The sequence below is a fragment of the Micropterus dolomieu genome, linkage group LG07 (genome assembly GCF_021292245.1).
Source record: "Micropterus dolomieu isolate WLL.071019.BEF.003 ecotype Adirondacks linkage group LG07, ASM2129224v1, whole genome shotgun sequence".
Taxonomy (NCBI): domain Eukaryota; kingdom Metazoa; phylum Chordata; class Actinopteri; order Centrarchiformes; family Centrarchidae; genus Micropterus; species Micropterus dolomieu.
Window position 1 is genome coordinate 23,809,611 of NC_060156.1, and position 15,321 is coordinate 23,824,931.

At 38.1% G+C, this 15,321-nt stretch overlaps 1 protein-coding gene across 2 annotated transcripts; it reads right to left on the reverse strand.

Moving 5' to 3' along the window:
- Window positions 1-3,962: 3,962 nt before the first annotated feature.
- Window positions 3,963-10,055, reverse strand: LOC123973812 (CD209 antigen-like protein E). Of its 2 annotated transcripts, none has more exons than XM_046054134.1 (6): window positions 9,929-10,055; window positions 9,720-9,821; window positions 8,272-8,412; window positions 6,804-6,946; window positions 6,050-6,159; window positions 3,963-4,734 (listed from the first exon to the last, which is right to left on the reverse strand). In XM_046054134.1, exons 1-6 carry the CDS (start codon window positions 9,996-9,998, stop codon window positions 4,572-4,574), a joined length of 729 nt encoding a protein of 242 aa, XP_045910090.1. In that variant the 5' UTR covers window positions 9,999-10,055; the 3' UTR covers window positions 3,963-4,571. The 2 variants fall into 2 exon arrangements, with proteins under 2 accessions (XP_045910090.1, XP_045910089.1); XM_046054133.1 differs by having other exon boundaries at window positions 6,804-6,964.
- Between the last annotated feature and the right edge of the window lie 5,266 nt (window positions 10,056-15,321).

Below are 15,321 nucleotides of genomic sequence, written 5' to 3' on the forward strand. Positions count from 1 at the left end.
AGAACAGAATGTGATTCAGACTCACAGCGGACACCAAGGCTGATGAGCCCAGCTAGCAGTAAAACACTCAGCACCCCCAGACAGAAAACAGCTCCATAAAATCTTCTCTTTGAACAACTAGGATCTGCACACAGAAGACCAGTGAACACAGTCAATGATACAACACTGATCATACAAGGGATTATAATATACATCTGTGCAAGCTCAGTCTTCAGCTTCTCTGACTAACTGAACATTCTTACCTTTCCGATTTGTTGAAGGTCTTGGGTCGACAGGTTTGGTGTGTTCAACATCAGCACAGATTTCTTCCATAGCTCATCAGGTGGCCAACTATCTGCCGCACAGACTACAGCACATAAAACTGATTCCAATCTGTTTAGTTTCAATTTCTCAATGGTTAAATTCTCAGGAAGTCAGAGCTGCTGAAATAAGCTTGGATGACAAGCCTCCTGATACTCCCATATAGCAACATTATTAACCCCACCTTACGTACTGTTGGAGCTATATTTTTATTTTTGTTTATTTTGGGCTTAAGTTAATTTATAGCCTAATGTATTTCTTTTCTTTTCTTGTTAAAGTTAATTTGGTTTATTTTGTATTTATGCTTTACTTGTATTGTCGTTTGTTGGTCACATGGTGTTATGTTCATTTGCATAAGTAGGTCAAGGTGGGAGGTACTTCAGGTACAAGGGCATATGGTTTTTTTTACCAGCGTGAGAGAGGCAGCAGAAATGTCTGTGAGCTTGCTTATGTGTGTGAATAAACCTCCTCAAACTCAATCTTGTTATGGACATTACCTTGCTTTGGCCCCCCACCAGGTGGCCGAAACTCGACTTGGACTCCTCTTCCATTCCATCTGATGATGCAGAGGTGAAAAGGGAACTTAAGGTGAATGTTGTTACAATACACAGTGACAATCCTCTCAGTCAGCTCATTCACTATTTTTCATCTTGGAGAAAGCTTAAAACATCAGTGGCCTGGCTGTTGGAGCTGAAAGAAAGACTTTTACTTTTAAGCCGAAAGAGAAAAGAATATGTGGTCAACCAGAATGAGAATGTGGAAAAGGAGATTAAAAAATTCAAAGCCGCACTTGGAAAATCCAGCTTGACACCAGAGCGCTTGGTGGAAGCCGAAAAGGCAATAATTCAGTTTGCACAAAACCAAAGATTCAGTACTGAAATTTCCTCACTAGAACATGACCCAAAGACTGTTTTTAAAGACAGTCCTCTGTATCGCCTCGACCCCTTCATCGAAGATGGCATCCTCAGAGTTGGTGGACGTCTGTTTAGATCTGCACTGCCGTGGGAGGTAAAGCATCCTGTGATTCTGTCAAAGGATTTGCATGTTTCCCAGCTCACATGCTGCACAGATTGAGACAGATTGTGTGCATTTAGACCATTATTTGCCAAGGTATGCTCACGCGTTTTGTAAAATGCCCTATGGAAACTCCCCATAGGATTTTTGGTTACCCAAAATGCATACTGACAAAAAAAGGCTTACTGTGTGGCAACCTCTTGGTGTAGAAGCATAATCCTGGTCTCAAATGAAAGGTAACACTCCGAAGTTTCATGTAGACTATTTGGATTGTATGTCAGGGGTTCTGATATAGAATGTAAATGTAAAATATGGAATAATTACACAAAAGTCTCTATTTTTAAACTATTATAAAAGTGACATTTATTTGCAATAAAAAAATAGGTACAAGATTCCCCTTTACAAATATACATAAATGTTGCATGTTGAAATCCCCACCCTGTAGAGAGAACTACACTACTGTCGAGGTATACACATGGAAGATTAAAAAAATGACCAAAAAACAGCTTGGGCTAATGCTCTTTGAAAAGGACGGTTTTATTGAGCTTGTGTCACATGTTGTTGCTCTGTAAGCTAAGGTTAATCATTTTAGCGATGTGGTACAGCCTTAGCTTAAAACCATACTCTGTTAACGTATGGTGGTGGCTGTCTATGCCATACTGCGTTTCGCCGATGTGCTCCCCAAGCACAAACACATCCTCTGACCCTATCCTCTTCTGTACAATGTACACGACCTCTAGCATTTTGATGGGCTGTGATCGTCTGGTACTTGATGTCTGACGAATGACCCACTCTGCTGCCCTGACGACCCTCACTGTGCCTTCTGATGGAATCACCAGACCTCCATTGTTTTTTAAAGTCAGCAGGTGGTAGCTCTGGTCCTTGATGGCAGATGCAGCGTCTGTCACCAGGCTGGCATGGCAGATATCACAGGACAGCTTCTTCAGAGCCCGTCGCACAACAAATCCTGAAATTTGAGTTAGTATAATAATTTCATAACTTATAATAATAATCATGGGGAAATTAAGGGAACATTTCTCTATTTGGACTATTGTGAGATTGTTTTCCGCCAGATTTTGACTATTGGCACTATTGGTTATAGGCAAAATCGGCTTTCAGTCAGCCTTTACCTGAAATGTACACGAGAGCGTTGTCCACAAGACCATCGAAGCGGATTGGAAGATAGCTGTGGTCATGTACTAGGGCAGGAATGTCAGCAAACGGGGATGGAAGATCTTCTCCTCCTGGTGCTGAGGACATATCTACAGCTGACAGGCTTATAGAGGTGTCGATGACAGCTGGTAGGGACACATTGGCTATGCATGGTTTAACAACCCCACACCGGGCCATCGGCTTCCTAAAAATGTAGTTGAACTGGCTGGCATTAGGGTTGTTATTCCAGCCACCTTAAGCCCCCCAAAAAGCTTGCCTGTGACAAGATGGCCGCCGGTGATGACGATAGAGCCTTTATTATGGATATCTATGGGTGGGAGGGGCACGTTGGGAGTACTATTGTACTATTTTCTAGTTGTTCTCCTGCAAATTAGCGGGAGAATAAGATGATACAGCTGTAGCTCTGTGTCTGTCCTCTCTGCTCCACCTGAAGCGGCTGTGAGCTGCACTTTATCAGAGGTGCTGAAAACTTGCATTAGCACAGACTAAATCTTGATTGAAAGACAGCTAGCCTAATTACTGTCTTGTTTAAAAATGATGTGCGCCCATACATGTGTTGACTGGACTGGTCCTCAGAGGTTGCTGCTAGAATGCGAGGGTTTTGCGTGACACAGTTATCTTTTCCAAGCTGCAGTTTATAAACCCTGTTGGCGTTTATAAGAAGGCTAATAAGTAGTGGGATGTTTTGAGACATTTTTATGAATGAAAATAAATCAACTTCAACTAAATGAACTTCTTCACTGCATTTGCAGGAATATTTTAATGGGCTACTTAAAAAAATCTACTCATCAAGTTGCCTAGTCTAATGCAACAGACAGTCCATTTTCACTCTGATAGGATATCTTGACCTTTCCGCATGTGGACACATAGGGGCATTGATCCTGCACAACAAAACATGCAAGAATTAAATCCCCACACGGGCACCTGCGGCACGCAGGCAGACCGCGGATTGATGGCAAAGTTAATGATGATTTGTACTAAATATCCTTTATATTCGGTTCTGAATGTGCAGAACTTTGAACATGAGTAGAAAACCTGCTGAAACACAGGAGCTATTAAAGTCCAGGAGTTTAAAACTGAATTAAAATGATTTAATTTATTATTGATGACGTAAAAAGGTGCCACATGCACATTTAAAGAGGTTACCTCAGTCAGTCATGTCTGTGTGTGTGTGTTGATTCAGCAGTGATGATTTTAAAAGTTGATCTACAGGAGAAATAAGTCTAAGCAACCCAGAATGCCTTAGAGCTGCTCTGCATTATATTTTGTTACAGTTGTAGATTTTGAATTGTTTTATTATACCTTTATTAAACCAGAAAAACTTTTTCCAAGAGTGTCCTGGCCAAGGCAGGCAGTAGTACGACTGCACATTTATGATGGGAATAAATAATCAGTTACAAGGTCATAAAATATCAAAATGTTCTAAAATATTCACCACAATCTTTATAAATCATTGTCTTTATTATCCTCTGAGCCATAATTTGTAGGTAAATGGCATTCCAAATGTCTTTCATTATTTCTACTTTACAATAAAAACAATTTACTAACTTTTAATCTCCAAACTACAATATTTTCATTCCTAGAAGAAAATGCATGTGGTTGCTTCATCTTCTGCAGCTGCTTCTGGTGATTGATGTGTACATTAATCAAAGTTCTGTAATTTGTGAAAACATACAGTTGTGCATTTTCACACTAAGTACAAGGGACACAGGTACACCTTTGAGAATCTCAATGTATTTTAATGATACTCTGAAATGAAGGTCAAATGTTTTACCAACCAACCACATGGTGACGCTATTAACACCACATTTGAATGCTTTGTCTCTGCCTCACAGTTCAGGAGTTATTCACCAAAACACAAAGTATTTTTTAACTGGCCACAAGATGTCCAGCTTCTTGTTTGTGCACATGCTTATGGTGAACTTGTGCACCAAATTCCCAGAATTGTAGAAATATCATTAATGTTACTGTAGCGCCCCCTGTGAGTAAAATTGTATGAAACCTTACACACTTGTGCAAAGGAATTATGTTTAAATATAATATAGAAGCAGTAGAAGCAGCAAACACACAATAATGCACCAATGCTAAACCATTTTCTCACAGATCCATCTCATATCGGTTTCACATGACAAATCATTCCAGTTGTTTTCCTCCCCTCCATATATGATGTGGGCACAGTCCTCTTCCCCAAGCGAACGATGTCCTCCATTGTTATCAGGTTGCCCACTCCGCCAATACTGAAAAGGTCTACAAACACAACAATAAAGACATTGTTTTACATGAACACAGTCTGTTATTCCTGCTATTCACCAGGAAATGCCACCAAGACCTAAAAAACAGTGTGTTGGTGAGGTGAGTACTGGTGTGTTTTAAATTGCATTCATTTCTTTTTTTGACAAACAGGAGTTCTCCTCAGATTGTTTTAGCAAGGTTTAGCTCATTGATTCTAGCCCACAACTGCACTCTCATAAGCATCATTTCCAGCCACTGCGAGCAGCTGTTTCCAGCAAAAAGCTCTGATAAACCCATTGTACGTTATCTGCCCAGCACCCAACAGCATTCAGACAAGGTCAGTGACTAGCTGGTGAACATAGAACATTTAGCTCAGTTTAAGTGCAATTTAATTCAACATTACACTTAAAATTCAATAGGTGGAAACAACTCCAAATGAATGTTCATCTGTGTCTGCTTGATATTCAGGCTGTTTACAGGTGCATCTCAAAAAAACAAAAAACATGTATACAGTAGTTCTACTTAACCAGACTAAGAGATTAAAGGCAGGTTGAAATTTCTGTATCATAATGTCCGTATTCTAAAATTCTAATATTTTGAAATACTAGATTTTTGATTTCCATGAGCTGTAAGCCATAATCATCAAGATTAAAACAAAACAAAGGCTTTGAATATTTAACTTCATTACACATGAAGTGAAATATCTCATGTGTAATGAATCTAGAATATATGACCGTTTTAGTTTTAAAATTCATTTTCCATGATTTTAAAATCATACATACATTATGATGTTTCTTATTATTTTGAGTTCCTCTTCTTCAAAGTAAACTTCTGGACCAACATTTGTAGTTTTTAATATTTGTACACAAATAAACTAGAAACTAAATGTACATTTGTATGTGACGATGTGTGCCAGCCTGTATGGTAAGAAGGAAATAACAAGACATCTGTTTAGTGACAGCTCTAGAAACATTCTCTTAAAAATCTAAATTTATAAACATCACTTCCTCTTGGTTGAAGATGAAAGTTGACCATGATTAAAAGAACCATACCACCATCTAGTGGTATTTCTGGGTAAGATATATTTCACAAAAAGTGGTATAGTTGTTTGATTGCATCATATAAACTGTATATCGTGAGTGTGGTCCAGCCGATTAATTTCAAGTCAACTGCTGTGACTATACTGATACCACTTTGAAATGTTTGTTGTAAGCTCTGTTATTTCTGATGATTACCGAGGCACTCCTAAAACAAATACATTCTAATCATAGACTAATAACAGTATTTTATTTGCAATTTTGTTTATATTCAACCAAGGTATCTGCCTTACTGTAGAGACAGAGGAGCTCCATTAATCCACATCCAGGTCCCCTCCTTGATACGATCAGTCAAACCAATCCAAGCCATAATTTCTTCCTTGGTGAAGTTAGAGAGGAACTTCTGTTCAATAAACACAACAGAAAGTCACAGCATTTATATGTTAGTTTAAATAATATTATATTAGAATATACTGTATTCAAGATTAAATGTAGACATCATGAACTGAACTTTACTGATTCATTAAAGTACAATGATTTTCCTCTGGTGCCACCCGCGTTCTGGGATATATCTCAACACTGCATAGATTGGCACAATATTTGGTACAGATATCTATGGTGCCCAGATAGTGTATGCTGTTGACTTTGGTGATCCTCTGACATTTCCTGTCACCATGAGGTTGACTTTTAATTAGGCTATATACTGATATCTGATATCTCAACAACTAGATCACAGATGAATTGTAATAACTTTGATAACGACTTTTTATCTATCTTCAGGTCAAAAAATTGTTTGTTCAATATTTTGATTTATTACCAAATACCTGGAAAACTAATGACATTCCCATCAGCCTCGGTTTTACTTTGTGTTCAGTGCTAATTAGCAAATGTTATCATGCTAACATGTTAAACCAACACAGTGAACATGGTGAAGATTATAGATGCTAAACAGCAACATGCCAGTATTATTATCATAAGCGTATTAGCATGCTGATGTTAGGAAGTTATGAACACTCATTTGTGTAAAATATTTCAGAAACACTGCACCTGTTCTTCAGAGCTGTTTATGACCACCAGATCTGCTCCTCTGGTTTTACAGTCCTCTCTACCCTTTTCCCAGGAACCAGACTCATTAGAGAGGAAATAACAGGCGCAACTGAACATCCTCCATCCAACAGGACAAGATGGTTCTGTAAGAAACGATGAAACTTAAAAAAATCAGACAATAGTTAAGTGCCAAAGATACAGTCTGGATGTAAAAAATCATGTACAAGTGAAACAAAAAAAATTAGCATATTGTTTCACCTGTATACATTTCCAGCATGAAGGTGGCTTCCAATTTATACATTCACATAGTTATTATTCATCATGGCTTAATGGTGCTGCAAATACAGCAAATGTAATTAGAAAATGAAGATGAATCTCTTTCTGTCTCTCCTAACAGTCGCTTTCTCACTTTGTTTCTCTCACACATAGTGGGAGGGGGAGGGGCAAGACCCTCCATACAGTCTTTGCTTGCCTGCTTGGTTCCTGCGGCACAACCTCCTGCGCACCTGTGACTCATCCACTAATCGAGACTCTGCAGTGTATCTACCCTAGCTTTTCACTCCAGTCTTTGCCAGGTTGTTCAGTTTGCAAATGTGGTGCTATTGCTATGGACAGGTCTGTCATTCTTAGTGTTTTTGTTGTTTGTTTTTTTAAATCTAACTTTGCTCCTTCCTGTGTTCACGTTCTACACTCACCTGTGATCTCGCTCTGCCTGCCATGCATCTCTCTGGTCTTCAATTTTGCTCATCTCACTTCCAATTCATTGGGTTACTCCTAAAGTTCAAAGTAAACTAAATTGATTTCTCTGTTCTTAACACTACCTTCCTGCAACCAGATCATGACTGACGGGATGTCCGTTCTCATGCAATGTTATTTTAACTTTCAAGATACGTTAAAATAATTTGTTGCATTTGGACAGAACAGATAGATGAAGATTGGTACAAAAATTGTGTTAAAGACTGGAACAAAACTATACTGTCTGTAAATTAGATGCAAGTAAGACTAAGGTCTTTAGTTTTTTAGTTTCACTGTGTTACACTGGTGGTAACAGCAGAAAGTGCTGCACCAATGTATCATTAATTATATCTGTACTTTACCTGCAGTCAAAATGTTTGCTGTCACTAGGATCTATCATGTTTCACAGATTTTGCAAAATACTTGTTAATTATAGATACATATAACAGAACTGAGATTACACATTGCCATGCATATTGTCTGCAGTTGCCACACTTCCTCATGCTGTTCAGCTCTTCAGTTATTTCAATGAACGATAGCGGACACACTTTGGCCAGCAGTCCATAGTCATGCATTGTTATCATACATTTATTTTTGATTTATAAAATGTTTTACCTACTTAGCTAATTCAAAAGATCATCTCACAGTGCAGGGTTTTGTACTATTTGAATTTCTGAGTAAATGTTTGAAGATACACACCAAGTAAATCTAAATACCACATGCATGGACTCACTCTGAAGCTTGTTCAAGTCTCTAGTCATTTCAACAAGGCTGATGTTCAGCAGATCTCTCTCTTGAGTCAGACTAGATGACATGTTGACGCTGGCCTGGAGACGCTCAGTCAGGTTGGCTTTGATGGCTGAGAGATCTGCAGCTAAATGTCATAAAATAGACCAAGAGACATTTTTTTAAGTTCAGTAAAAGATCTCAGAATCAGGTACCAAATAATTAGAAACAGCATCCTAAGAGGTTCATGCGTGGTAGACTAGAAGGTGGTTTGGTAGAAATCTGTTTTTTGTTTTGGATTATTTTAAAATGACTAAAGTGCCTGTTTGAATTTACTACTACATCACTGCGAATCTCCTACTCTATATTTGTATTTGTTTTATTAACAATAACAATTGTATTCTTAACTGGACTTTTCTATGTTACTACCTCATTATACAGTACATGTAGTATTTCATACCTGCTGCCGTGGTTGTAAATGGGAATTTGTTCTTAACTAACTTGCCTGGTTAAATAAACAATAGAATAAATTCAGATATCGTATGCCTTGTCTTTAAAGTAATGCCACTTTTTTAATGCAGTGACAATGTAAATACATGTAGATGGGAATAATGTATTGCCTTGTTGTCAATACAAACTTTAAATACAGAAGAGACATTTCCTTAACACAAAATACCTTTTGCACCCAGGCCACACAGAAACAGTTACTATATTTACATAAGTCAAAATGTTTCTGAATTCTGCCCAATGACACAGTACATTTTTTTAAGTAGGACCTTATGTTTTCCCAGAAAATACGCTAATATTATATAAATGTTGACAACCGGCAGCACTTACCAAACATTGTTGAAATATGGCACCAGAAGGAAAGCTTGCTTGGTGCTGGTGTTTATTTAAAGCTCTACTTACACAGATTTGCTGCATGACAATAAATTTTTACCTTCTTGGTTAAATAATATATTCACAAAATATGAAAATGTTGTGTTTTGTATCTGTTGAACCTTTGTGAAAAGCGGCTTTGAGTTTCAAACAAACACACAGGAAAATTACTAACTGATTTTATATTACATGATGAAATTGGAAAATGTTGAATATTGTAAAACTTTGTCAGTGTTGAGCTACCAGTAAAAATTATTAGAAAACATTCAAATTTTGTCAACTTAGTTTAGGCCCATTATTAACACATTTAATTTTGAGTGGCACCGTATATATATGTTTTGAATGTGTTGAAACTTTTTATAAATGTAATTGTAAAAAGGTCCTTTTTTTAAACAAACAAACAAACAAAATTAGGAAAAGCCAGAAAAGAAGCCCAAAACCAACTAAGAATACATGAAGGAGAAAATAAGAGCATAAAGACAGGACGGCAAAATAAAATAGACATCTTAATAAAACATGAGCAGAATAATGGTCCTAAAATTGTTACTCTGGTTACTGAAAGTGGTTCAAACTCACAGTGGACAGCGAGGCCGATGAGCCCAGCCAGCTGGAAAACATTCAGCAGTCCCAGACAGAGAACAACAGCTCCATGAAATCTTCTCTCTGAGCTACTGGGACCTGAACACGGAGAAGACCAGTGAATACAGTCAATGATACAAGAGATGATGATATAAATCTGTGCAAGCTCAGTCTTTCACCCTCTCTGTCTGACTGGACATTCTTACCTTTCCGATATGGTGAAGGTCTTGGGGCAACAGGTTTGTCATGTTCAACATTGGCGTAGATTTCGTCCATCGCTCATAAGGTGGCCAACAGTTTCCTAAAGGGTCCGCTCTGCAGTGCAGACTGCAGCACATGAAAATGATGTCAGTCTTTCTGGTTTCAGTTTCTCAATGCTTTACTTTTTCAGGAAGTCACAAGTTTCAGAGCTGTTAAAAGTAACTTGTATGACAAACTCCCGCTACTCCCTTAAAGCAACATTATTATCACACACAAACCCCAAATACAAGGCTCACCTTAGAAAATAAACACAACTTAAGTAATAATTCTAATGCCATGTAGATGCTATCAGTATTGAGTACATGCCCTTACAAGGTCTTACAGACATGAATTATAACAGCACATTGATGATTTAGGAGTTAAGGGCTGGAACAGCTTCTGGGTAGGTGCTGTTGCAGAACCTGGCTGCACTGGTTCTAATGCTTTTCAGTTTTTTAAAAGAAGGGATAAAGTTAAAAGATGGTTAGCAGGGTGAGAGAAGTCATGAAGGATATTGAGTGTCTTTTCCCATAGTCTAATGGTGTAGATTTCAGCAGGAGAAGGTCTGACAATTCTGTTTCTTTCATGAACATGCTTTAGAAACACTGTATAACAGCTTTAAGCAATTTCAGTCTGAAAAAAAACACTGAATAGATTTTCAAAATGTGAGTGCTGTTCCCTCTACACTTTTATTCCCAGAACAGCGTTCCTGTGTGCCCCTCATTCCCACCACGGCTTGTAACCAAGGGGGTGTGGGACTACAGCACCTTTTCTTCTGACAGACAACAGTCAAAATTTGGAAGGCAACAAGAGGACAGCCTACATGTGGTATAAACATAATGTAAGTTGTTGTTGGTATTTCAGAACAAATAGCCAGTTTCTGGCTAAGTGGCAGATATGGCCAGCGGTTGTCCACTTATGGGAAGGATGGTGGCTCAATCCTCAGCCCAGTCTGCATGATGTATCCTTGGAAAAGATATTGAACCCTAAATTGCTCTTGTGTGTTTCTGCCTCTGAATTCATTTAGAAGGTGATGTAGTGTAAAAGCACTTTGAGTGGTCAGAAAGGCACTATACAAGTACAAACCACTTGCTTTTGTGATGAGGACAGTGTCATGCTGTGGCATATCTGGTTTGAGTTAGTATTTCCTGAGAGAGGGTAAAAACGCCTCTGCTGAAGTGTTCTGTCAGATGAATGTGTCACTATGTGTCACTTGATATGTTTAAAACACAATGAGTATAGTTTGATATCTAGTTAGGCAAAATCTTAATTATGATGTTTGACTGACTGTCATGAAGTTTACAGAACAAATAACGCAACCAAATAACGCACCATAATGTACTGTGTGTGCTGCCTGATTTATTTTAATGTGCTATCACCGTTTAGCTTTCAAACTAAACCTTTAAACCAGACTGATGCCATAAGAAATGGTCTCAATCTATCCAAAAATCTTTAGATGAAGCACTAATTAAATGTTATTTTTGATCCTGTCTGTCTCTCTCTTGTTGTTGATTGGAACATCAGCAAGTTGGTGAGTTTATATGACAAGAAAGAAATGGGAAAAATTTCTTCCAAAATTGGCCTTTTGTACTCTTTTACCACGAGGGCAATCATCTTATGTAAATACAAGTCAGTCATAGTCATTAAAGATCGTGAGAACCAACTAAGCAGAACAGGAGATACTGTATACTCTGCCTGGCAGAGTCTTTATTCTTGAATTTCAACTTGTTGGCAAATCAGAGGTGTAGCAAATTCAAAATGCTTCGACATTGCAAACATGATCAAAACACTCAAATTGATTTATTGATTCTGGAATCTGCTTCTATGGAGTCTGCACTAAATGTAAAAGCCAACCCCACCTTGACTCAATCTACTTTAACGTCTTCTGTCATCACAAGAGAATTTTCATAAAATGTGCCAAATCATATGAGCAACTACAAGGAACTTTAATTTTGTGTTGATCCTGACGCCCCTGAAGACAAAAGCCGCAGTGTCTGGTAAAGGGGCCCCTGGTGGCTGTTCCGCCAGTGTATGAATCTTAGTTTCTGTTTGAGCACTTAGGCTCAGTGTGTGAATTAAACCAGACATGCAGATGTAGTGTAAAAGCGCTTTGAGTGGTCGAAAAGACTAGAAAGGCGCTATACAAGTACGGAGCATTTACATTTAAAAATCATGAATATCAAAAATCTGGTCCAACCATCAGAAAAATGAGACAGAAAACAATATGGTTGTATGTTGTAAGTTTATTAGAACAGTATTTGTTAAAAACTACACTGGCGGCTTATGAGCTACAACAGTGATGGTGATGGGGCAGTGGATAAGACGGATGCCTTTGGTGTGAGAGACCAGAGTTCAAATCCACTGTGAGATTCCTGTGTCCCTGAGCAAGACATTTAACCCCTAGTAGCTCCAGAGGCACGTGACCTCTGACATATATAGCAATTGTAAGTTGTTTTGGATAAAAGGGTCAGCTAAATTAATAAATGTAATGTAACAGGCTGTATGCAGTAAACATTAGTTAACTCACTAATCAGCCATAATATTATGAAATAAATAAGCTGGCTTATTTTTATTTTTTTTACAGACAAAAGATTTTTGGTTTAATATTACTGTAGTCCTGAAATGTTACACACTTGTGCAGAGGAATTTTGCTTCTTCAATCCATCCTCCATCCTGAATGACAAGTTGGTTCTGTAAGAAACAATGAAACTTGAGTTAAGTGCCAAAGATAAAACTTCAGCATGAAGGTGGTTTCCAATTTATACATGCACATAATTATTTAACATCATGGCTTAATGGTGCTGCAAGTACAGCAAATATAATAAGAAAACATGGGTGAGTCTGTCATTTCTCCTTGACTTGTTTCTCCCACACATAGTGGGAAGGAGAGGGGCAAGATGGTTGAGGGCAAATTAAGGTAGGAAACTAGCATTACATAACAGGGTGTCATCATGGCACATTTGAGACAAATGTGATGTGTTGACAAAGTTCATGCACAAACCAGCAGGTACTGTTGATAACGTTACCTGTCATGGTCCAGGGCCCTGTTTCAGAAAGCAGGCTTAACAAACTCTGAGTTTATCCCTGAGCTCTGGGTTGATTCAGCCTGAGGTGGGAAACTCTGAATTGTTGGTTTCAGAACAGCTGATCAGAATAAGTTCAATCAACTCTGAGTATGTTGAGCCTGATGGAAGCCCATGCGTGGGGATAAAAAAAAAAAAAAAAGCCATCATCAATGGATCTCCGATACTACGATTCACCATGGCAACGGGTAAATAAAGACAGAGCTTCCATTTTAATCGGGTGGAGCTAGAAATATAAATACGTACCAACGCGGACCATGATTGGCTCTAAAACGCAGGTGTGGAAGAAGGATCAATGCGTTAACATTATCACAGAGTCACAGCGTTATAGCCTACCTAAAGACGGACATTGATTTTATTCTGCGCTGAGGATAAATCCACAATGTGCAGAGATCTGTCCTTACATCGACGACAGATTGATCATAAAGAGGTCATGTTCAAGCTCATGTTTGGATGAAAAACTAATAGCCTATCTAACTGGGATTTTGAAGTTTTTAAAGATGTAAATGCGTTCAGATGTGCGCTTTGATATCGAATGAATGAGGAAATGAAACTGTTTGTCAGACAGCCGCCTCTGCGGGAGAGGAGGAGTTAGAGAGAAACTCACGGTTTTCCAACTTATCCGGCATCAGTTGCCAGAGTTACTGATCTAGGGATTATCTGATCTCGCTCTCTGAAACGGAAAACTCAGAGTTTCTCTCATCTCAGGCTCAACATACTCAGAATTTTCACTAATCACGCTTTCTGAAACGGGGCCCTGATCTGGTCCCACTCCTGCCAGCAGTAGCAGCACATCTTCTGTTTGTTTTAATATTAGGCCATGTTTTGATACCACTCCTCAACCCTCAAACTTTACACTAGTCACTCATCCACATTTACACCACTCATGCTACTGACTGACACTATCTACATTGGTAATTATTAGTTTTATTGTTAAGTTACAATAATAAATACCCTATGTTTACTTTTGGCAATCCTCCGTGTCGGCTTGCGACACGCTCAACACTCTGTTCTGTGGATCTGTCATGTTTCATGTATGTGGCAAAATTCCAGTTAATTATAGATACATTTAGCAGAAGTGAGATTACACATTGCCATGCACATTGTCTGCAGTACCAACTCTTACTCAGCCTGTTCACTTCTTCAGTTATTCCAAGGAGACTGGTGTTCAGTAGGTCTCTCTCTTCAGTCAGGGAAGACGAGATGTTATAGCTGGCCTGGAGACGCTCAGTCAGGTTGCTGTTGATTGCTGAGAGATCTGCAGCTAAATGTTGTAAAATAAACGGAGAAACCTTTTAAAGTTTATTAAACAATCTCAGAATCAGATGCCAAATAATTGTAAACAGCGTCATGCGTGGCAGATAAAAAGGTGGTTTGGAAGAAATGTGTTTTTTGTTTCTGATTAATTTTAAAATGACTTAAGGGCCTGTTTGAATTTACTGCAACATTACTGTGAATCTCCTACTCTGTATTTGTTTTTGTTTAAGTAACAATAACAACTGTTCTTAACTGGACTAACATCCCCATTATAGAAGGTTTGCGTTAATGTCACTTCCCCTTCTGAGTGGCAAAACATCTGTTACCATGGCTGCGTTTAGCAAACTGGGAGTAAAACAAGTGATCATTTGTTTTTCATAATTCTTGTATCCCGCCCTTTTAATGTAGAGGTGATGTAAATACATGTAGAAGAAGGAAAGCTTGCTTGGTGTTGGTGTTTATTCAGAACTCTACTTGCATAGCGTTGCTGTTTTGCTTCTTGAAAATAAATATTTACCTTCCTGGTAAAATTATATATTAGGGTGCAACTCAATGTAATGGCCAATTTTTTTTAGCAACATTTTCCAGGACCCACCCCCTCATTCGGTTCCCTTTATGATGCATAGTAACTGTGAGAAGTTTCATTCAGATATATTAATATTTACTGGTAGCTCAATGGGCTCATTGTTTTTATATTTACTTTCATTGCGATAAAATGTTATTTAATTCAAAATTTCTCTATCAAAGTAAATTAATCCTTGAGTAAGTATTGTTATAATAACAGTTTTTTCATATTCTGATTTGTGTTATTATTTGGTTTAAGCACTATTGCACTTCATAGAAATCTGCAGCTACTCTGTGAGCTGGAGAGCTAGCCTACAACAAAAAGGTTTTTTAAGCTGCAATACAGTCATTCTCTGGACACTTATGAATACTTAAGTGTTTATTATTAACTTATGAAGCTGTGTCTTCTTTTTGGGGAGTTTTACATTATTCTAACTAACTGATTTTATATTACA